Below are 23,732 nucleotides of genomic sequence, written 5' to 3' on the forward strand. Positions count from 1 at the left end.
TGGGCACATGGATAAGCAGGAATGGAAGGATATGGATCATGTGCAGGAAGAGGAGATTAGCTTAAACAGGCATCATATTTGGCAAATACATGGTGGGCTGAACCAAAGATACTAGAGGAGCTCCTCAAGTATCTTTGGGCTGAACAGCCTGTTCCTGCACTATACTTTTCTATGTTTGTTATCTTAAAACTACCACCACGCATCAAGGGAGGAGAAACAGTTCTACTAACACCTGAAGGTGGAAATGCAATACAAAATGCATCACTAGAACAGATGGCGAATGAAAGAACGTAGGTGGATAGAAGCCTATTTATTAATGACTTGGATGAGCCTGTAGATGGCATGATTGGCAAGTTGCAAATGATAACAATATTGGTGGTATGGTTCACAGTGAAGGTGGTTGGCTAAGGTTAGAGAATAATTGGGGGAAAAGGGGAAAGAGTGGTAGATAAAATGTCACTCGGGCAAACCAGGACAGAACAAACACCAGATGTTGAACGAAGGAGACGTTGGAGTACCAGCACATAATTCCCCTAAAGTTGCAACACAGGTAGACTGGGATGTGAAAGTGGTGTATAATATGCTTGCTTTCATTGAATGAAGCATTGAGCACAAGATTTGGGATGTCATTTCAGCTGTTATCAGGCAACTGAATCATCCTACCACAACCAGAGAGCAGTCCTGAACTACTATCTACCTCTTCAGGGACCCTTGGACTATCCTTGATTTGACTTTGCTGGCTTTACCTTGTACTAAATGTTATTCCATTATCATGTATCTTTACACTGTAAATAGATCAATTATAGTCATGTAGTGTCTTTCTGCCGACTGGTTAGCATCCAACAAAAGCTTTTCACTGCACCTCAGTACACGTGACAATAAAACTAGACTGAACATGACATCGGTAGACTGTACTAGTGCAACATAAAGTCCAGTAAAGTCCGATTAAAGATAGTCCAAGAATCTCCAATGAGGTGGTAGTAGCAGCTCAGGATGTTTGAGCTCAGTTCAAAATGATAAATTGGGCTTTATACTCAACACAAGCTAAACAATCATTCTCTATCAACCGGTCCCAAATAATACAAGGGCCTCCATGGATGACAGCCAAGACCCAAGAGTTTAATTAAGGAAAGGTAGCCAATTAGTGCTTATTAGAAATGCCACATGGAACCCCTCAGCTACTACCACCCCACATAACAATAAAAGGTCTAGGGCAAGACCCAAACAAACATATTTCACCTCTGTTACAGTAGATATCAATGATAAAATTAAGTCTCATCTCTTGTGTGCCAATTCGGCCTTCTGCAAACCGAGGAAGAGGAGTGCAAGGATCAAAAACTCAAACCAAACACAAAGTTCATAGCGATGATACAAACAAAGTGTTGGAGCAACTCAGCAAGTCAGGCAGCATCTCTGGAGAAAATGAATGGATAACATTTCGGGTCATAACCCTTCTACAGACTGAAACTAGAGGGGGGAGGGTAAACTGGACATAGGAAAAGGCTAAAACAAATCAAGGCCGGTGGCATTTGTCCAGAGATGGTGCCGGACTGGCTGAGTTACTCCAGCACCGTGTCCATATTCGATATAAACAAACATCTGCGGTTCCTTCCTACATAATGTTCATACCCTCAGGAGCAGCTGTGATCCATGACCTTATCAACATTGCTAAGTATGGACAACCTACAGAAGGCTTTGCAATGCAATGGATAGACACCATCTAAGCCATCTCTACAAATTCTGCCAAACCCACTGGCAGGCTAAGCGAGCCAAATGACATCTAGTCCGAGGGTAATATTTCATGCATCAACGATGTAATAATATTCATTGGTCTCCAAGGGGCATTGGTTGTATTCCTGATGCTGGTCTTCAAAAATAGACCAATTAATCTGAAGGACGAGATTGCCAAGAGGACACAGGAATCAAGTTGGATTTAAAGTCATTATATGCTTATCATTAAATACTTGGAGTCTTTCATGATGCTGACTTTGGGAGAAAGTGCCCTTCTGGTATTCAGCAGTTAAAAGAGGAATCATAAAACTCCAAAACTGAAAATACTCTAATCAATGGGACCCAATAGCTCCACATACATCTGGCAGATGTTAGTTAAACCTTTACCAGGATGAATTTCTACAATTCACTGCATATGCTGGAAAGTTTATGATCTCCAACGACACCTAGAGTGCCAAACAAACAATGGTCTTAAGGTAGTCACAAGATGGTGGAGTAACTCAGCAGATCAGAGAATGGAGCAGCTGGGCTTGTACACTCTGGAGTTCAGAAGGATGAGAGGGTATCTCATTGAAACATACAAGATTGTTATGAGTTTGGACACCATAGAGGCAGGAAACATGTTCCGATGTTGGGGGAGTCCAGAACCAGGGGCCAGTTTAAGAATAAGGAGTAAGCCATTTAGAACGGAGACAAGGAAATACTTTTTCTCACAGAGAGTGGTGAGTGTGGAATTCTCTGCCTCAGAGGGTGGTGGAGGCAGGTTCTCTGTACGCTTTCAAGAGAGAACTAGATAGGGCTCTTAAAAATAGTAGTCAGGGGATATGGGGAGAAGGCAGGAACGGGGTACTGATTGTGGATGATCAGCCATGATCACATTGAATGGCGGTGCTGGCACGAAGGGCTGAATGGCCTACTCCTGCACCTATTGTCCCTTATCATGCAGCACCTCTGGAGAAAATGGATAGGTGACACTTTTGGTCAGGATACTTCCCGACCTGAAACATCACCTATAAATTTTCTCCAGAGACTCACTGAGTTACTCCAGCAGTGTTTCTATTGGGTATAAATCAGCACCTGCAGTTCCTTTTTATTATATTATAAATGGTGTCGAGGTAACAGGTACATGGAAAGGAGGGCTTTGGGCGAGACCTGTATAGTTGGAGCATCTTGGTCAGCATGGGCAAGTTGGGAGGAGGGCCCGTTTCTGTGCTGTATGACCCTCTACAAGAGGTCACAAAGCCCAAGGTTATAAACTAAGGTTCACGTCTGAAGAAGTGAAAATGTAAAATTTCAATTTTTGTAAATAAATTCTTGGTTTAGTTTAAATTAAATTTGCGCTAAAAGCAGTAGACGGGAATATTAATGAGTGGTGTGTTGTAAAAGCATGGAATCACCCTTCAATACAATTGCTGAAGATCTAGTTCATTGTGAATAGTCACCCAGCAACAACACTTGTGTTCACATGCAGCCTCCAAGGCTCACCTTGCCGGACCGACTGAAACAAAACTAAACTATTTTAGTTACAGAGATAGGTTGAATAAGTTAGGTCTTTATTCTCTGGAGCGCAGAAGGTTAAGGGGGGACCTGATAGAGGTCTTTAAAATGATGAGAGGGATAGACAGAGTTGATGTGGACAAGCTTTTCCCTTTGAGAATAGGGAAGATTCAAACAAGAGGACATGACTTCAGAATTAAGGGACAGAAGTTTAGGGGTAATATGAGGGGGAACTTCTTTACGCAGAGAGTGGTGGCGGTGTGGAATGAGCTCCCAGTGGAAGTGGTGGAGGCAGGTTCATTGGTATCATTTAAAAATAAATTGGATAGGCATATGGATGAGAAGGGAATGGAGGGTTATGGTATGAGTGCAGGCAGGTGGGACTAAGGGGAAAAAAAAAAATTTGTTCGGCATGGACTTGTAGGGCCGAGATGGCCTGTTTCCATGCTGTAATTGTTATATGGTTATATGGTTATTTTCTACAGAAAAAGGAAGAATGGAACGAGTTAGTGGTTTCAGATAAATACTGTAAGCATCCCAACAACTGACACTGCTGGCTCTCTCTTAATAACGTTCCTATACTGAGAATCTTCTGCTTTCTGCTCATCAGTGAGAAAAAAAGTTTAGCAATATTTCACCACATCTTACCATTCAACCAAATCTATTCATTCAGTTGGTAACAAATCATTCGAAGCATTTGTGTATAAAGGAATAAACAGAGGTGCACATCACTATTGCATAAACACAATTCAAAGAAAACAACAACAACAAAAATTAGCCGTGCCCTGTACAAAACCTCTTCACAATTCCATTTTTTTCATTGTATTAAAATATGTTGAGACAACAATTACATAAGCTATTAAAATAGTCCTTTTAATTTAAAATTTGTCAGATATTAAATGCATTGCAATAATTAGAAGAAAGGTTTTAGGTTCACATGCATATTAATGCAAACATGATTTGCAGCTTTTAATTTTGAGGGGGGGTTTGTAGGGGTGAAGAAAGCGGTTTGAAAGGAAATGAGGCATAGTTTAAATCTCACCATATAGTCGTGGGTAAAGAACCAGTCATGTGACTTAAGCCCGTTTCATACATTCAAATCATGGCGGTGGGTATGTGGAATGAGCTGCCAGAGGAGGTAGATGAAAGTACTATAATAACATTTGGGCAGGTGGGCCAAAGTGGGCAGGTAAGACCAGTGTAGATGGGGCATCTTGGCCAGCATGGACAAGTTGGGCTGAAGGGCCCATTTCCATGCTGTACAACAACTACTATGTTTTAATTGGTGCTTAAACTTATTTCATCCACATATTCTTGATATTTCCAGCTATCCAAATCTATCAGTTTTAAAAACAAACTGATTCAACTGATCTATACCTTTTGGGATAGCAATTCCCAGATTTCAATTACTCCACCTAACAAAGCTTCCCAAAATCTCTCTCAAATAGTTTACTGTAACTAATTTTAAAATGATGGGCACGTTTTGGATTTCCCCACCAGGAAACAAAAAAGAACATCTACCTGATAAAAAAAAAACTATCAGCATTCACCATAACAAGATTAAATCTGGACTCTAAATAAAATTACACAATTAGTTTCCTGCCTTAAAGCAAATTATCATCCGAATCATGCCACTAGCATGCGTAGCAAAGAGTGCGGTCATATGCTTTGTCAGTAGGAATAAAGGCATAGACCTTTCTAAATGGGGAGAGGATTCAGAAATTGGAGGTGCAAAGGAATTTGGGAGTGCTGGTGCAGGATACCCAAAAGATTAATTTGTAGGCTGAATTAGTAGTAAAGATGGCAAATGCAATGTTAGATATACACAAAATGCTGGAATAATTTAGCAGGTCAGGCAGCATCTCTGGAGAAAATGGATAGGTGACCTAGGAAAAGGTCAGGACTCTTGTCAGCATTTATTTCGAGGGGGCTAGAACATAAAATCAGGGATGTAATGCTGAGGCTTTATAAGGCACTGGTCAGACCTCATTTGGAGTATTGAGAGCAGTTTCAGGCCCTCATATTTGAGGGGGGGAGGGCACCCATAGGAGATTTACAAGTATGATCGCAGTGAGGATTGAGTTAACTCATGGTGAGTGTTTGACAACCCTGGGCCTGTTCTCACTGGAGTTTAGAAGGATGAGAGGGAATCTTACTGAAACTTTGGGCCGGATAAAGTGTATGTGGAGAACACATTTCCACTAGTAGAAGAGCCTGGGACCACAGCCTCATAATACATTTATACAGGAGATGAGAAATAAATTTCTTTAGCCAGAGGGTGATGAATCCGGAATTCATTGAAACAGATGGCTGTGGAAACAGTCTTGGGGTATTTTTAAAGCAGAGGTTGACAGGTTCTTGATGAGTAAGGACATCAAAGTTTACAAGGAGAAGGCAAGAGAATCGGGTTGATGGAACAATTGATCAGCCTTGATTGAATGGTGAAGTAGATTTGATGGGCCAAATGGCTTAATTCTGCTCCTATGACATGAACTCTACATTCCTAATTTCAATATCTCCAGAAGAGGTCAGGATTAGCAAAATAATCTACAAACCTCCAGAGATAACAAGTTTCTCTACCAATAAACAAGCTTTTATCATGATTTATATATATGGAGACTCCAATCCTTCACTGTTCCCCATTTTCTTACATCACGATTTATCATTTGTATCGTCACAACTCTCTACACTGAACTCCATCTACAGCAGGCTTGCTGACCTGTCATATGTGTGGATGCTAACAAATTTCTGCTCCAATCTATAACAATGACAATGCAAACTTAATGTATTAACATATCGATGGAAGAAGGCACATGTTTAACACCTTTAAAAGACAAATGGAGCAAAAGATGACAATGACGACTAAAAAAGTAACAAAGATCAGTCATTTTAATCATTGTGCAAGAAGCCTCTTATGTGAGGACCTCACAAGATAAACCAAGTCTTGGATGGTCCTCAAATAAAAATGAATGTGGATAAATTAGATCTTGGAAGGAAAGAGTTTGCGATAGATTACTTAGTTACAAAGCACAGGACGGGGAGGGAGCGGTGTTAATGGATAGGACAGGTTTAGAAGGACATGGATCAAACGCAGGCAGGTGGGACTAGTGTAGATGGGATATGTTGGTTAGTGTGCGCTAGTTGGGGCAAAGGGCCTGTTTCTACACAGTATGACTATGATCCTCACAGATTGCCATAATATTAAACACATATAAATTAAATTATAGCAGTGACTGAGTTACTTACCACAGTGACAGCATCATTAAGCAGTGACTCTCCAAATACCAAGATATGAAGCTGTTCATTTACATGAATTTCTTCAAAGACAGCCAAAACTGCAACTGGATCTACAGCCGAGATCAAACTTCCAAACACTAAGATTTGCAGGAGTGTAATGTCACTTAATTGAAAAACTTGAATCTGACATATCCCATATAATGACAGGCTGATGCCAGCTATGTTCCATATGGTGCCAATCACAGCATACCATAAGATGGTCCCAATGTTTTCAAAGAAGAGCCTGCCAGGCATAAAGTAACCAGCATCCAAGATAATGGGAGGCAGCAAGTACAGGAAAAAGACATCTGTGCTCATAACAGGAGGAGATCGCTCTTCAGCTCCAAAGATGATTCCTCCCACTAATAGCCCGATAATGATCAGCAAACAGCTCTCTGGCACGTAAGTTGAGAGTTTATGAAAAAGGTGAAATCCTGCAAGAAAGACAGAATACAAAATGTCAGCTCATTAAAAACAGACTAATTAAGGAACAGGACATGCAACCAAACAATATTTAAGCAAGAAAAAAAAATAAAATTTAGATATTTATATTTTCCCCTTTTGGTAAATATATAATGGTGAATATAGTACATGTAGTCATTTAAGCTACCTTAAGCTTGATGGGTGGCTACTAACTTAAGATAATGAGTCAGGCGGTTCCCTATTGTAAAATTTATATACCATGCTTGCAGTTTTTGTATGACAAAAGATTGCAGCAAAAATAAAATTCTCAACCTCTTTCAAAATAAATGGTCAGCACATTATCAGGATTCCCAAGCATGCCCAGTAATGAACCGAGGCACCAAAAGGCACAAACTTAGAAAAGCACCAGAAGTAAAAAGCACATACTCCAAAGAACTATTTTTTAACACCAGTTATTGAAGTGTACTGTGGTCCTAAGTGAGAATAAAGCTACACTATCAATAATTGTGACAGACTACACCCAGAAACCCAAAGAGCTGAACAGACAGGATTAAAATGCTTGGAGCCGTCACACACCGGGGGAGGTTCAGGATTCAGTGGAACAGGACAAAGAACAGTGAACAGACAGGCCTTTCTCTATATATTCAGCTGCTTTGTCATTTTACTGACAGTGAAAAGGGGAAAAGAAAGACAGCCAGCTAGTCGAGTCAGGGTACAAGTGGAGATGGTGCCTGGGTGGGTCAACTTCTATAGGTGCACAGTAGAGAGCATGCTGACTGGTTGCATCGTGGCTTGGTTCGGCAACTTGAGCATCCAGGAGCGGAAAAGATTGCAGAAAGTTGTGACCACTACCCAGTCCATCATCAGCTCTGACCTCCCCACCATCGAAGGGATCTATTGCAGCTGCAGCTTCAAAAAGGCTGCCACCATCATCAAGGACCCATACTCTCTAGAATTTAGGAGATTGAGAGGGGATCTTATAGAAACTTACAAAATTCTTAAGGGGTTGGACAGGCTAGATGCAGGAAGATTGTTCCCGATGTTGGGGAAGTCCAGGACAAGGAGTCACAGCTTAAGGATAAGGGGGATATCCTTTAAAACCGAGATGAGGAGAACCTTTTTCACACAGAGAGTGGTGAATCTCTGGAACTCTCTGCCACAGAGGGTAGTTGAGGCCAGTTCATTGGCTATATTTAAGAGGGAGTTAGATGTGGCCCTTGTGGCCAAGGGGATCAGAGGGTATGGAGAGAAGGCAGGTACGGGATACTGAGTTGATGATCAGCCATGATCACATTGAATGGCGGTGCAGGCTCGAAGGGCCGAATGGCCTACTCCTGCACCTAATTTCTACGTTTCTATCCCGGCCACGCACTAATTTCTCCACTACCATTGGGCAGGAGGTACAGGAGCCTGAAATCTGGTACATCCAGGTTCAGGAACAACTTCTTCCCCACAGCCATCAGGCTATTAAACTCACCATCAAACAGACTCTGAACTATAACAGCCTATTGCACTTTTTCTGTTTACTTACGTTATTGAACTGAACTGTTCTGTATTTATGCTTACAATATTCTGTTGTGCTGCAGCAAGCAAGAATTTCATTGTCCTTTCTGGGACACATGACAATAAACTCTCGACTTGACCAACTGAGAGTCATCCCCATTGAAGAGCGTGGTATGTGGGGGAAATGAGCAGCAGCACAGATAGTTGTGGAACAAACCCCAGGGGCAGGCGATCGTCAAATGAGCATTGAACAAGCTGTCGCAAAAATCTTGGCAACAAAATAACTCAGATGTTTGGGGCAGTAAAGTGCACAGCTTTAAACACATTTAAGAGTTGGTAATGGCAGTTAAAGCAAGGTGGGCCCAAGATAAAGATTGAAGTGATTTTCCGCCCTTGTGAAGGATCTAGGTCACGGAAAGGATTGGGTTGAAATAATAACTAAAGTTGAAAAAATCTGTGCAGATTCCCCCCTCCGCACACAAATTCTCCAAGAACTCGGTGAGCCGCGGGACTGTTTATGCCATCGCCCGGTGAGGAATCGCCTCAGCGCAGAGGGAGAAGAGGAGGGAAGAGACAGTAACCCTAAGATTTTTGCCTCCACCACAGTGAGGAGGTGCTTGGAGTATACACTGTGGTGGATGTTAATTTGTGTTTATTGTTGTTTATTATTGTATGATTGTATGTATGACTGCAGGCATGAAATTTTGTGCAGACCGTAAGGTCTGAATGACAATAAAGGAATTCAATTCAACAAGTTTTATTCTGTATCTCACATTTTTTGGGTAATCATTTGTGAATTCTACAAGGGTGAATCTCCGTTATCCAAATGGCACATTGCCTGCACTGAAGTGTAATTATAATGGTAAGACTACAATTATTAAATAATTCAAGGTATATTAACAATCTAATTTGTGGGGCAATGTCAACAATGGCAAACAAAATCTATGTATGTCTCTTTGTTAACTGAGCTACATATTCCGTTATCTTAATAGTTCAAATAAAACAATTAGCTTTCTATAACAAATACAATAAGAGCAAATAGTACACACAAGAAGGGATGCGGAGTGGGGAGGTGGTGGAATTATTCGGGGAAACAGTTTTTATATCAAGCTTCACGAAATAATCAGAGGCATTCTTTGAGAAGGAACCTCAGGAACTTGAGACAATGATGTAGCTTAAAAATTGCTTTATTTTTACGTTTAAACTTGCAAAGCTATTACTGTGAGCATCTTCACAGCAGCAAATCAGCTTTACAAAAAAGGTTATGTGTCGGAAGGAACTGCAGATGCTGGCTTAAACAGAAGATAGACACAAAAAACTGGTGTAACTCAGCGTGTCAGACAGCATCTCTGGAGGAAATGAATAGGTAACGTTTCGGGTCGAGAAGGGGTCTGAAGAAGGGTCTCGACCTGAAAAGTCACCTATTCCTTTTCTCCAGAGATGCTGCCTGATCCACTGAGTTGCTCCAGCTTTGTGTCCAAAAAAAGGTTACCTTGTTTTATCTGGCAATATAAAAAGTTGTATCAATCGCAATCATGGAATGCTGTCAGACCTGATGAGTATGTGTATGACAAGAACCAGTTAACATTACAGGTCATAGAAACAGACATATAAACATAAAATATAGGTGCAGGAGTAGGCCATTTGGCACTTCAAGCCAGCACCTCCATTCAATATGTTCACGGCTGATCATCCAAAATCAGTATCCAGTTACTGCTATCTCCCCATATCGCCCAATTCAATTAGCTCCAAGAGCTAAATCTCTCTTGAAAACATCCGGTGAACTGGCCTCCACTGCCTTCTGCGAAAAGAGAATTCCACAGATTCACAACAAAGGTCAACGACCTTTCACCAGAACAGTAAAAGAGACGAGATGAAATCCTATCAGTGAGTGGGGCAGAGCTTCTTCAGGACAAGTGCTTCTGGAAAGCAAGAGGCAGAACAATCTCAAACTGGAAAGTTAAACAGATGCTTGAAGCCTGAAAGAAGGCAGAAAATGCTCCCCTCCCCTTTCTCCTCTACTCCCCCACTCCCTCCCCTGTGCCCCACCCAGACGCACACATGTTTCTCCCCTCCCCCGATAGTCCTTCTCTGGCTCCACAATTTACAACGTTTTAATCCTTTTATCTCACACTATTTATTTCATCTCTGGCCTTCATATACCATTTGCCTCCTCTCCTGTGTTCACTCATTACCTGCCAGTGTTTGAACTGCCCCTCCCCTCTTTCAGCTTTCTCCCTCCCCCATCTCCCCACCAAAATCAAAATGTCATCTATCCAGGTTCTCCTGGGATGACACCTGACCTGTCAAGTTACTCCAGCACATTGTATCTTTCTTTTGTAAGCCAGCATCTGCAGTTCCTAGTTTCTCACATGTGGAGATAAAAAGTTATCATTTCTGGTTTATGACCTTTAATAGAAAATCAGCTGAAAAAGTTTGGTAAAGTATTCACAGGTCACCCCTATCTACTTCCTCGTGAATGCTTAGAGTTATACATTTGGACATGGACTGGAGCCAATTAAATCACTGGTGAAATGTGACCTCGAGGAAATGTGATCTGTGCAGCCTTAAGATGACTCAACATCAGTTATGTGCTAAAGTCGTCCGACTTCTTGTTCCATGAAGCAATTCAATTTGTAATGCAGTACATGTCACCAACACAAGGTTTAGCTAATATTCAATTTGAAAAACTTGAAGTATTATTGTTATTTCAGAATACAAATGTCCTCAACTTACTGAGAGTGGCACGGTGGTGCAGCAGTAGAGTTGCTGCCTCAGTGCCAGAGACCCGGGTTCAATCCCAACTACCAGTGTTGCCTGTACGGAGTTTATATGTTCTCCCCATGACTGCATGTGTTTTCCCTGGATAATAATGTAATAATGTTCCGGATTCCTCCCACACTCCAGAGACACAAAGGTTTGTTGGTTAATTGGCTTTGGTTAAAAAAATGTAAAATTATCCCTAGTGTGTAGGATAGTGCAAGGGGATCGCTGGTCAGTGTAGGTTCGGTGGGCCGAAGGGCCTGTTTCCATGCTCTATCTCTAAACCAAACTAAAAGTATAGGTTATGTCCTTCGGACCCTTGCACGTCAGATGTCACGCAAGTTGGAAATGGAAGTGCTACTGCGCAAGTGTAATTTTATTATTCGACGTGGATACCACTTAGGGCTCCCACGCGGAGACTGCATTGAATGTTAAATTTACGCATGGAGACCATGTGGCAGCATCTGTGAGAACAGATTACAAACTACCGCATGTGCACTGTTATCGAGACGTGCAACTCTGAAATAAATTAGTGGGTTTAAAGAATTCCCCACGCAAGTGTGTGTTTACGCAAGTCGCATATCGTGCAAGTTGGGAGTTCCTGTAGTCTCAAACATACTTACTTCAAATAAGATTACAAACATCAGCCATAATATTTCTTCCCAAATTGACTTCTCTTTACCGATTTGCATCCACATTAAAGCACTGCAGTCACAACACATTATACACAAAATATGAGTCACCAAGTCGATGAAGATTTAATGAACTGCCATTAACCATCAGCTCAAAGATCCAATGAAACAATTATTTCAAAACAACTCCCTTAGAGCCATAGAGCCTAATAAATCTTTTTCCTCTCACTATTTATTTTTTATTTTTTATTTGTTTTGGATGGGATTTATATAGCGCCTTTCTAGATACTCAAGGCGCTTTACATCGCATTATTAATTCACTCCTCAGTCACACTCGGTGGTGGTGAGCTACTTCTGTAGCCACAGCTGCCCTGGGGCAGACTGACAGAAGCGTGGCTACTAATCTGCACCTACAGCCCCTCTGACCACCACCAATCCCTCACACACATTCACACGCAGGCAAAGGTGGGTGAAGTGTCTTGCCCAAGGACACAACGACAGTATGCACTCCAAGCGGGATTCGAACCGGCTACCTTCCGGTCGCCAGCCGAACACTTAGCCCATTGCGCCATCTGTCGCCCATATAAACCCTAGTTCTCAATTCCACAATCATGGGGGGGGAAAGTGCCTGCATTCAGGCTTTATTTATACCCCTCATGATTTTAAACATCTCTGTAAAGTCACCAATCTCCTATACTGCAAGGAACAATGTCCAAGCCTGACCAACCTCTCCCACGCCGTGGCAACATTATCGTAAATCTTATAACCTTAACGATTTCCAGCTTAAGGGCATATTATTTATAGCAGGGTGACCAAAACTGAACACAATGAACCAAGTGCAGCTTCACCATTGTCTTGAGCAACTGAAACATAACATCCCTGCTACTACATTCCATGTCCGTGACCTGCAGGTATTTTCTCTGGGTGCTCCAGTTTCCTCCTACACTCCAAAGACAGAGGTTTGTAGGTTAATTAGATTGGTTGGTTAATTGGCTTTGGTAAAAAAAAACTTTAAAAAACACCTGGTGTGCAGGATAGGGTTAGCTGATTGGCGCTGACTCCGTGGGCTGAAGGGCCCGTTTCCACCTTATATCTCTAAACTGAACTAATTCCAAACTTTTCAAAAGTTGGAAATGGAAAAAAGTGTGGGAGAGGATCATAAAAACCAGTGACAGGAGAGTGATCAGTGTCAGGAAGAGTGAGGAGGTGAAAATCTATTTCTCTCCTCCCTCACTTGCAGCATGTGGTTGATTCTTGAGGGCACTGCCTGCAGACATGGTGGAGGCAGATTCCATTGTGGTCTCGACGAGAGGACTTGGTAATAATTATATGGTAGGAATAATTTTGCAAGGCTAGTGAGAAAGAGCCAGTGGGTGGAAGTACAGAATTGTTGTGGTAGAAACCAAGTTTGCCATGAAGCAGATGGTGGGCTGAATGGCCTCTCCCCTGGTGGATGACTGGACAGGGAGGAGATGCAAGTTGATAGCAGGATCAGGAACAAATTGCAGGAATAACTATAATTACTGATGATCAGCAGTTGCAACTTAACTCTAGTAAATAACTGCAGTGGGGTAGCGAGTAGTTGTCATACTAGCAACTCTCAAACCAAAAAACCCCTGAGAAATCTCCGAAACTATGAATTAACAACATTGCGAAACCCCGAGGAGGCAGTTTAAGTTTCTTTTTTGAACGCATCAAGGAGGAACACCCTTTGTTCAGTGTGATGGATTGATGCCAAGTGAAACATAGATAAAGCCTGATCAAGGACATAGTACAGATATATGATGTGAATCCTGTCATAAACATGAGGCTTGGTGGCCCTGGTTTAATCCTCACTTCTTTGTTATCAAAAGATAATGAGTCACTGTTTGAGTAAATTGTAACATGCCCACGCGCACCAGGTCATATCACATTCCATTTCAGGTACAAGCGGTAAGGTTGCTGTCTTACAGTGCCAGTGACCTGGGTTCAATCTTGACTACGGATGCAGTCAGTACATTCTCCCTGTGACCGCATGGGTTTTCTCAGGGAGTTCCGGTTTCCTCCCACATTCCAAAGATAAACAGGTCCGTAGGTTAATTGGCTTCAGTAAAATTGTACGTTGTCCCTAGTGTGCAGGATAATGTTAATGCTGGTTGACGCAGATTTGGAGGGCCATAGAGCCCGTTTCCACACTGCATCTCCAAGTCTCAGCTGAGATGTACAAGTTATGTTCTCCCTCCTTGGCTTCCACATCTCAGGAGGGGAACGGTATCGTTTATCACAAGGGATTAAAACATCACTAGCACACTTGGCCTACATAAAGAAAGAGAAAAAGTGATGGAGTATCTCAGCTGATCAGTCAACATCTGTGAGGATATGAACAAGCCATGTTTCAGGTTGGAATCCCTCTCATGAAGGATTGCCAGAGGCAGAAGAAAGTTGAAAGAGACAGGGCAGGACAAAAGCCAGGCATGTCATAATTGAGACAGGTGAGGGGGTGGGGTGTCAGGTGTCAGGGGTTATGGGGAGAAGGCAATAGATTGGGGTTGAGACGGAATGATAGATCAGCCATGATTGAATGCAGATAGACTTCTTGCTCCAAATAGTCAAATTCTGCTCCTACAACTTGTGCACTTATGAACCAGTGACAGCAAATCATTGACAGAGGGCACCCCTATGCCCAGGAAAGTAATGGCATCTTATTTGACCATACTGTCAACCAAGAGAGAAGTGATGAAGGCCACTTCTCCAGCCTTAAGCTTATCCCATCCCAAGAAAAAAAGAACATCCGAATCAACCGTGAATGACCTTTACAGCAGTACAGCAGTACGTAAACTCTATGCGCACCAGACAGCCAATTGTGGTCAAGTACGTGAATTTAACTCATGAAGAGGCCCACTGCGATATCCTACCCTGGAGAGATACAGCACAGAAACCCTTCATCCCCTCTGTATAATTCTCGGCAGGGATATAAATTGTACCTGTGGTTGGGGGGAGGGGGGGGGAATTAATGCCTTCAAAATGCAGTAACCAAAGTCCCACACCAACGTGCTTTTGCAGATTATGTCTACAATTCAGCATGGTGGCACAGCGTTAGAGTTGCTGACTTACAGCACCAGAGACCCAGGTTTGATCTTGATTAATAGTGCTGTCTGTATGGAGTTTGTACGTTCTCCCTGTGACTGCGTGGGTTTTTTCCTCCCCCGGGAGCTCCAGTTTCCTCCCACACTCCAAAGATGTACAGGTTTGTAGGTTAATTAGCTTCTGTACAGTTCATTATCATGTGTACCGAGGTACAGCAAAAAGCTTTTGTTGCAGTCAGCAGATAGACAATACACAATTACAATTGAGCCATTTACAGTGTAAAGATACATAAGAGAAGAACATTTAGTGCAAAGTAAAACTAGTAAAGTCCGATCAAATATAGTCCAAGCATCATCAATGTATAGAGAAGTGCAGGACTGCACTCTAGTAGGACTGCACTGTAGGATGATTCAGTTGCCTGATAACAGCTGGGAAGAAACTGTCCCCAAATCTAGAAGTATGTGTTTTTCAAACTCCTGTATCTTTTGCCCAATGAGAGAAGGGAGAAGAGAGAATGACCAGGGTATGACTATGGTAAGTTGTAAAATTGTCCCAAGTGTCTAGGATACTATTAGTGATCACTGGTCAGAAGGGCCTGTTTCAGCGCTGTATCTCCAAAGGTCAATGTGCTCAAATCCTCAGTGGAACGTCCAGGTTTTTCTGATCCACAAACAAACGTAAACTGAACTACAGCTGACTCTAGGATACAAGGACAAATTCTGCAGTGCCAACATGATTGTTCTAGTACAGACAAACTATTTAAGCACAAATGGGGAAAAAAGTAACCAAAGTATTAACAGAAAATCTTGACTCACATGAGTTTGTATCTGCGCACCAATTTTAATACAACATTTATCTGGGTTTCTAAGAATAAATGGAATGAAGTATTGCAAAAGTGGAAAATCTCAAATTACAATATCACATGGTTGAAGCTGTGAGAAATAAAAGGTTAATCCTTTGGAGTAGCTATAACTCATGGCGAGGAGATGGGCACATAGCTTAATAAAGAGCTGATAATTGTGAAAGTTATACTACTGAGGAAACAGAAAAATAATTGCAGCATGTGGAATGGCAAGGGAGAACAGGGTTAGAGGGAAATATTGATCAGACATGCTTGAATGACGGAGTGGACTTGATGGGCCAAACAGCCTAACTCTGCTCCTATGACTTATCAATTTACAAGACACATAACAAAGAATACATGAGGAAATAAAGCAGAGCAGCAAATTAAAATGGAACAGAAAACACCAGACCAATAGTGCATGTGCATTAGCAGCCAACAATAAAACCAGGTCGATATCCTGGCCAACTGCTTCCTGACAAAATAGCCAGTCTCCCAAAAATAGACATGCAACATCTCAAAGGTTAATACATTAGAAGGTTGCAAAATGCCCAAGTGAAATTATATATCCTCCTTTGGAAGCATGTACTTGGCCAGATAGTAACATCATGGCAAGGGGTGGATCGCAAGCTGGGTTCTGGAAAAGAAAATGTAAACTCAAACAACAGGCTGATTCTGTTTAAAAGTGGGCAGCAATGCACTTACTCATTGAGTTCTTGCACCAACCATCAGTCTAGCGCACTTCTTCTTAAACTGGTGAATGATTCACACAAGGGTGAATGAAATTATTTTGGGGTGAATTAGTTAATTTATGTTTTTTGCTCATGTGCCAAAAAAATGATATATAAAATTTACACAAAGGAGAATAAGATGAAAACTACCAAAAAAAACAAGAACATTTAGGTGAATGAAATTTTGTTATAAAGACTCATGGGTGAATGACACTGAAATAGTTTAAGCACTGGTCTAGTGCATCACACAAGGTGATCGCGGCCCTAAATACATGGGAATTGCATCCTCTACAATTGAATATAAACGCAAACAAATAAAAAACAAACAAAAACAGCTGAAACCATTGTACTGCAGAAATGAAGCATCAGACTTTCTCTTCATTGAGTGCAGATGAAGGAATGGATCACAATGCCTGGTTCTCACATTATGTTGTAGGTAGGGCAAGTGGTTGAAAATAAATGGCAAACGGAGAGGGTACCATCATGGAAGGTGAAATAGAGGAGATCATATCACTGTTGCGATACGATTCATAACAGTGACCAAACTTTATCTTGCACTAAACGTTTCCCTTTATCATGCATCTGTACACTGGACGGCACAAAGATAGACACAAAATGCTGGAGTAACTCAGTGGATCAGGCAGCATCTCTGGGGAAAAAGGAAAAGGCAATATTTCAGGTCAAACCCTCTTTCAGACAGAGTCAGAGGGGAGGAAAACTAGAGGTATGAAAGGGTTCAGAACAAATCATGAGCCAGCACCAATGACCAAGGAAAAGTAGATTGTAATCATGTATAGTCTTTCCACTGACTGGTTAGCATGCAACAAAAGCTTTTCACTGTACCTCAGTACATGTGACAATAAACTAAATAAACTCAAAGATGCAAGTTAATTTTGCAAATGCCATGAGAACAATGTAACAGAGAAATGGAGAGTCCAGAGAGATAAGTATTGTCCATGCAACAGCATTTGGGGATGGGTAGCAGAGGGAAAGAGAAAGAAAGAAAATGAGGAAAAAAAGAAAAAAAACACTAAGGGTGGAATGTGTGATCGTAGGGACAGAAGAAAATTGGCTGTATAAACAAACTACATTTTGAAGATCAAATCAGTGATAGAATAGAACCCTCTCAAAAGCAAAAGTGAGACCTTGAGAAATAGCTACACAAATGTTGCTAAAATACCAGCACAAAGAGTAAATCTCTGATATTATCGCATTATTATTCAGAAATCCTTCTACTTCTACACAAAGCTCCTTCACTAAATTGGTATGTGATTTGGGTATCTGTAGTGTGGTCAGGGCCAGGGTATACAGATCATATAGCTGACGTTGCGTGAACAAAGCTGGAGTTTGGGGTCCAGAAGGTGGTTAGGTTTGCGGACAAACCTAGGGTCTGAAGGCCTTGTATATTCCCTACTCCCTTTTAATCCTATGGAACATTTCTCTCACTACTGTGTAACCTACACAAGAAGCTAAACAAATGTGTGGTTTGTTATTGATAGGAGTAACATAGAAACATAGAAAATAGGTGCACGAGTAGGCCATTCGGCACTTCGAGCCTGCACCGCCATTCAATATGATCATGGCTGATCATCCAACTCAGTATCCTGTACCTGCCTTCTCTCCATACCCCCTGATCCATTTAGCCACAAGGGCCACATCTAACTCCCTCTTAAATATAGCCAATGAACTGGCCTCAACTACCTTCGGCGGCAGAGAATTCTAGAGATTCACCACTGTGTGTGAAAAATGTTTTCCTCATCTCGGTCCTAAAAGATTTCCCCCTTATCCTTAAACTATGACCCCTTGTCTGGAATCCTTAAACTATGACCCCTTGTTCTGGAATCCTTAAACTATGACCCCTTGTTCTGGACAACCAATAGTCTGGAAAATCTAGAAACAAGGAACAGCAGATGGTTTACAAAAAAAAAAATACACAAAGTGCTGGAGTAACTCAGTAGGTCAGGCATTGGTGGAGAACATGGGTAGGTCATGTTTCGGGTTGGGAAGGAGAGAAAGATTAGGAAGGGGAGGGGATAGGAAGGACAGGTCTAGGTAGAATAAGAGGTGAATTAGCAAATGGGTAATGGGACGATGAAAGCAGGGGGAGAGGATGTTAAAGCTTGGTAGTGGGGGAGTCAGTAAATGTGCAGAAAGGGAGAGTGAACACTGGTGGACTGGTAGGAATGGGAAAGGAACATGAAGGTGTGGGCCATCTGAAATAGGAAAATACAAAATTCATACTATTGAGTTGAAGGATACTCAAAATCAAATACGAGGGTCTGTTCCTTTATTTGCATTTGGCCTCATCATGGCAAAGGTAGAAGACTGACAGATCAGTGTGGGAATGGAAGGGGGTGGGGAGTTAGAAATACAAGCAACCATATGATCAAGGTGACCGTTGCAATCAGAGCACATGTGCTCCACATAACAATTGCCTACATTTATAGTCATTGAGAAAAACAGCATGGAAACAGGCTCTTCAGCCCAACTTGACCATGCCAACCAACTTGCCCCATCTGCACTAGTCCCACCTGCCTGCATTTGGCACATATCCGTCTAAACCTATCCTATCCATATGCCTGCCCAAATGTCTCTTAAACGTTACGTGCCTCAACTACCTCCCCCAGCAGCTCGTTCCATACACCTACCACCCTTTGTGTAAATAAAGTTGCCCCTTAGGTTCCTATTAAATCTTTCCCCCCCCCTCGCCTCACCATCTTAAACTTGGTGCTGCCGATATAAAGGGGGCCACATCAAGAACATTGAATGCAGTAGATGAAGATGGTGGTGCTCTTCAATCCGTCTCACCTGGAAAGGTTATTTTGGTCCTGAATGGAGGTGAGGAAGGAGGTGTGATGATAGGTATTGCACCTCCTACAGTTGCAGGAGAAGTGCCATGGGATAGGGAGCAGTGGATGGGGATGGATCAGGGAATCACTAAGAGAATGGTCCCTGTGGAAAGCAGGAGGGGTGGGGTAAGAGGGGAAGTAGTGACTGGTGGTGGGATTCCATTGCAGCTGGTGAAAATGGCGAAGGATGATATCTTTGTTCTGTCTAGAGTTGGGGATGGGAGATGGAATGAATGAGACCATGCATCAGGAGAAAGAGGAAATGCAAGTGAGGCTCCATCAGCTATGGTACAGATTAAAATGTGTGGCGTGCCAACTTAAATACAGGTGAATTAATGTGTGGAGGAGTTCATTTCTACAGAGAAATTGAAATGGCTGAGGGCTAGAGAACTCTGTAACCGAAGCACGAGCTGGCGGGTCCAGACCCAAAATGTTGTCCATCCATTCCCTCCACAGATACTGCCAGACCCGTCATAGAAACATAGAATTTAGGTGCAGGAGTAGGCCATTCGGCTCTTTGAGCCTGCACCGCCATTCAATATGATCATGGCTGATCATCCAACTCAGTAGCCCGTACCTGCCTTCTCTCCATACCCTCTGATCCCCTTAGCCACAAGGGCCACATATAACTCCCTCTTAAATATAGCCAATGAAATATAGCCAACGTCGAGTTCCTCCAGTACTGTGTTTGGCTTGGGATATAATAGTTTTTGCCTAATAAATGTATTGTCTATTTTCTTGCAATATGACACAAGCAGACATTACCTCCTCTTTCATTTGCCCCAACTTGCCATCATGTCACATCCACACAAGCTCCACCAGCCTGTGTTTGGTCCATATCCCTCTAAACCCATCATACCCATGTACCTGTCTAAATGTTTCACTGTTAGGAATACAGCGCAGAAACAGGCCTTTCTGCCCACTGAGTCTGCACCGACCAGCTAATAAAAATAATTAGAAATTTAAAATAAAAACAAAGTGCAGAAAATACTCAGCATGTCAGGGAGCACCCAAGGAGAGAGAAATGGAAATACCATTACAGGAAAACAGAATTTTTTAGTTTTGCTGCTTATGGAAATGTTGTTTTATCCGTTACAATAATAGACAGAAATAGTCACATTGTGGCTGGCATTCATATGATCAAAATAATACTCTCATTTCTTCCATCAGATGCCTATACCAAAGGAGTCGGCTTCAAGCAAACTATTTTTCCATTAATAGATATAAAAATGCTGGAGCAACTCAGGCATCATCTTTCGAGAGAAAGGATAGGTGACATTCGTGTCGGGACCTCTCTTGCAAAGGTGCTATTCCTCCAAATTCTCTCAATTCCTTCATCTCCACCCATCTGCTCCCAAGATGAGTTTTTCCACCCTCGGACACGAGGTATCCTCATTCTCCATGTAATGTGGGTTCCCCCTTCTATCATAGATCAAGCCCTCAGGTGCATCTCCTCTGTGTCCCATTGTTCTGCTCTCACCCTCTATCCTCCTAAAGAAGGATCCTGACCAAAAACGTCACTTATCCTTTCTCTCCAGGGTTGCTGACTGACCCACTGAATTACTCTAGCACTTTGTGTCTACCTTTGGTATAAACTAGCATCTGCAATTTATTGTTTCTATATTTTTCCATTAATATATGTTTTCACCAAATACTGGTTTTTTGGTAAGGCACACTACACAATCACATATTGAATTCTACATTATGCCCCAACCACATCTCTTAGTTATCTACCATTTGTTCACTGCAGAAGCACTGCAGTTTCTTTACACAACATGTTAACTTTGTATTGTGTCCTTTAACATGCCATAATATCCCTCTCCTCTTTGGCCACTAACAAATCAGATCAATGTTGAATGGGTGAAGAAGGGTCTCAACCTAAAACATCGCCCATTCATTCACTCCAGAGATGCTGCCTGTCCCGTTGAGTTACTCCAGCTTTTTGTGTCAATCTTCGGTTTAAACCAGCATCTGCAGTCCCTTCCTACACAAATCAATGTTGTTTGCCAATATCAACAAATTTTATCTGTTGTTCAGAATTTAAACATCCACATGTTTGCTCCCAAGACCCACACTTTAAAAAAAATGCAAAAGGCCTTATGATATCCATCAATTAGGACGATGTAGTTATTTACAATAAAAAAGGCATTTTAATATAAAAAAAAGGCAAACATTGTTGAAAATGTTTTCCCCGAGACAAGGTGGTAAACGATTGGAAAATAAAATTAGTCTTCATTTCTGCGGCAGGTATTTTTTTTAGATTGTATATTTACCGAAATGGAGAGCCCTTTCCCACTCAATGGAGGGGCTTATCTTTGAAGGGAAAGATACAGAGAGACAAAGCAAACATCCGTGGGTCCCATAACAGCTGATCAATGAAATCTGAATTAAACCGTATTATTTGCATTCCCCAATACGTGTCAATATAATTAAACCAAAATGTAAATCACATAAAACAGTTTTCTACTTTTTTTCCGCATCAGATCATCCCAAGCTTACCAACTTTCGCCAGAGAGGCCAGCACTATCCACAAGGTGATCTCGAAGGGAACCTGTACATGGTAGTAATTCAGAGAGAACACACTGAGTCTCTCATCCTGGCTTGTAGAGGTCGTGGAGCTGTAATAGCGGTTGGAGTCTTGATGCTGTCCACTGCTCACTGTCTCCGGATTACTGAAAGTCGTACTGTTTCCAGTGGCCGCCGCGGCCGCCGGCATAAACACATTTGGAAAACAAGCAAGCAAAATGAAATAAACACGGAGCGATGTACGGCAAGGTTTGCCAGTAATCCTGGGTGATCCTCCGCCCATAGTCATAGGCACTGAAATGAAATCACCTCTTTGCTCTGCCAAGTTAATTACAGAGTGTTATTCAGCATGAGAGCCAGTGTATGGTCTCCACAAATCCTGGCCTAACACAGGCTGTTTGGATAAGTCAGCTCCAGCCTCCTAAACAAGTTGAACAGGTGCAACAAGTTCCGCCCTCCAATCAACGTGATCATTGCTTACTTTTTACAGCTCAGTGTTACCTGACTTCCCTTTTCTGTTTATCGGATCAATCAAGCATTGCAACTGAAACAATCATCCCAGGAATGCAAGGCGACTGCTCTCTGGCTGATGACACAATCTGCAGCAACTTTCACGACTCGGTGGGGGTTATACATCTTTCCCTTCGTTTCCCTGCACCGCATTCCGTTTACAGTTCAGATGAAACGTTGCCCAAACAACCCGTGGCTGCAGCAAGTCCACTGGCTTGGTGCCTACACCCACCGAATACAAGGGAGCATAGCGAGCCCTAGCAAATGTTTCTCGGGCAACAGTAATATCAGGTGACATGTTCAGTCCTGGCGCACGTAAATCTACTGAAAGCAATGAGGGGAAGGCGATTTTCACCGTGGGTTATTAGGATGGGGAAACCGATGGTCAGATTTACATGCAGACAAGGATACATAAAGAATACATAAACGACGCAAAGTGCTGGAGTAACTCCATGGATCAGACAATTTTCCTTTCCCACCCCCTATAACAAGTCTGAAGAAGGGTCCCGACCCGAAACATCACCGATCCATGTTCTCCTGCCCAATATTGTTGGATTACTTTAATGATTTTTGTATGTTGTGATTTACATTTGTCTCTCCAGAGATTCTCCCGATCCATGTTCTCCATGCTGCCTGGCCCGCTGATTTACTTCAGCACTTGGTGTTTTCTGATACGTGTGCTCGATTAATACATTGTGAAAGATGCGTGCGCGTTTGTTTGGAAAGTTGTGTGGCAGTGAATCTTGCATTTCTGCCCCAAAAAAAATGTGAATGGAAATCTGTGAGACGGGAATTTGAATGGTAAATGTTCTGTGGTTCTTTATTATCACATCTACAGACGTACAGTGAAATTGTGTATTTACATACAGTTCATTAAAGTATTTATTGCCAAACCTAAGCGCAATCCCCGATTCATACAAAGTGCATAGAAATAGGCCACTGAGATGGCATGCAAGAGTCACCATGGGCCGGAGGCATTTTCAAAATCGAGTGCGGTCCATGCGCTCCGTTTTCTGGAGCGGCGCCTGATCCTGACGAGCTCCAGGACGTTGCATGGCCTCCACCCATTGCCCCTGTCCGGATCGTCCAGCGAGCCGTCATCCTTATAGAAACTTACAAAATTCTTAAGGGGTTGGACAGGCTAGATGCAGGAAGATGTTCCCGATGTTAGGGAAGTCCAGGACAAGGGGTCACAGCTTAAGGATAAAGGGGAAATCCTTTAAAACCGAGGTGAGAAGAACTTTTTTCACACAGAGAGTGTGGTGAATCTCTGGAACTCTCTGCCACAGAGGGTAGTTGAGGCCAGTTCATTGGCTATCCGGATCGTGGCTAAGGGGATCAGGGGGTATGGAGAGAAGGCAGGTACGGGATACTGAGTTGGATG

The 23,732-nt window shown here is 42.3% G+C and overlaps 1 protein-coding gene across 1 annotated transcript in view; it reads right to left on the reverse strand.

Annotated features, from left to right (window-relative positions):
* slc9a2 (solute carrier family 9 member 2) overlaps window positions 1-22,382 on the reverse strand; it is a 70,073-nt gene extending 47,691 nt beyond the window's left edge. Inside the window, exons 1-2 of the mRNA XM_055637139.1 lie at window positions 21,812-22,382; window positions 6,475-6,938 (exon numbers count right to left, since the gene is read on the reverse strand). Coding sequence (XP_055493114.1) covers window positions 6,475-6,938; window positions 21,812-22,127 — 780 coding nt within the window. The 5' untranslated portion in view covers window positions 22,128-22,382. The remainder of the gene's footprint in view (window positions 1-6,474; window positions 6,939-21,811) is intronic.
* Window positions 22,383-23,732: the final 1,350 nt, after the last annotated feature.

This window comes from Leucoraja erinacea, chromosome 6 (assembly GCF_028641065.1).
Source record: "Leucoraja erinacea ecotype New England chromosome 6, Leri_hhj_1, whole genome shotgun sequence".
In the NCBI taxonomy this organism is placed as follows: Eukaryota; Metazoa; Chordata; class Chondrichthyes; order Rajiformes; family Rajidae; genus Leucoraja; species Leucoraja erinaceus.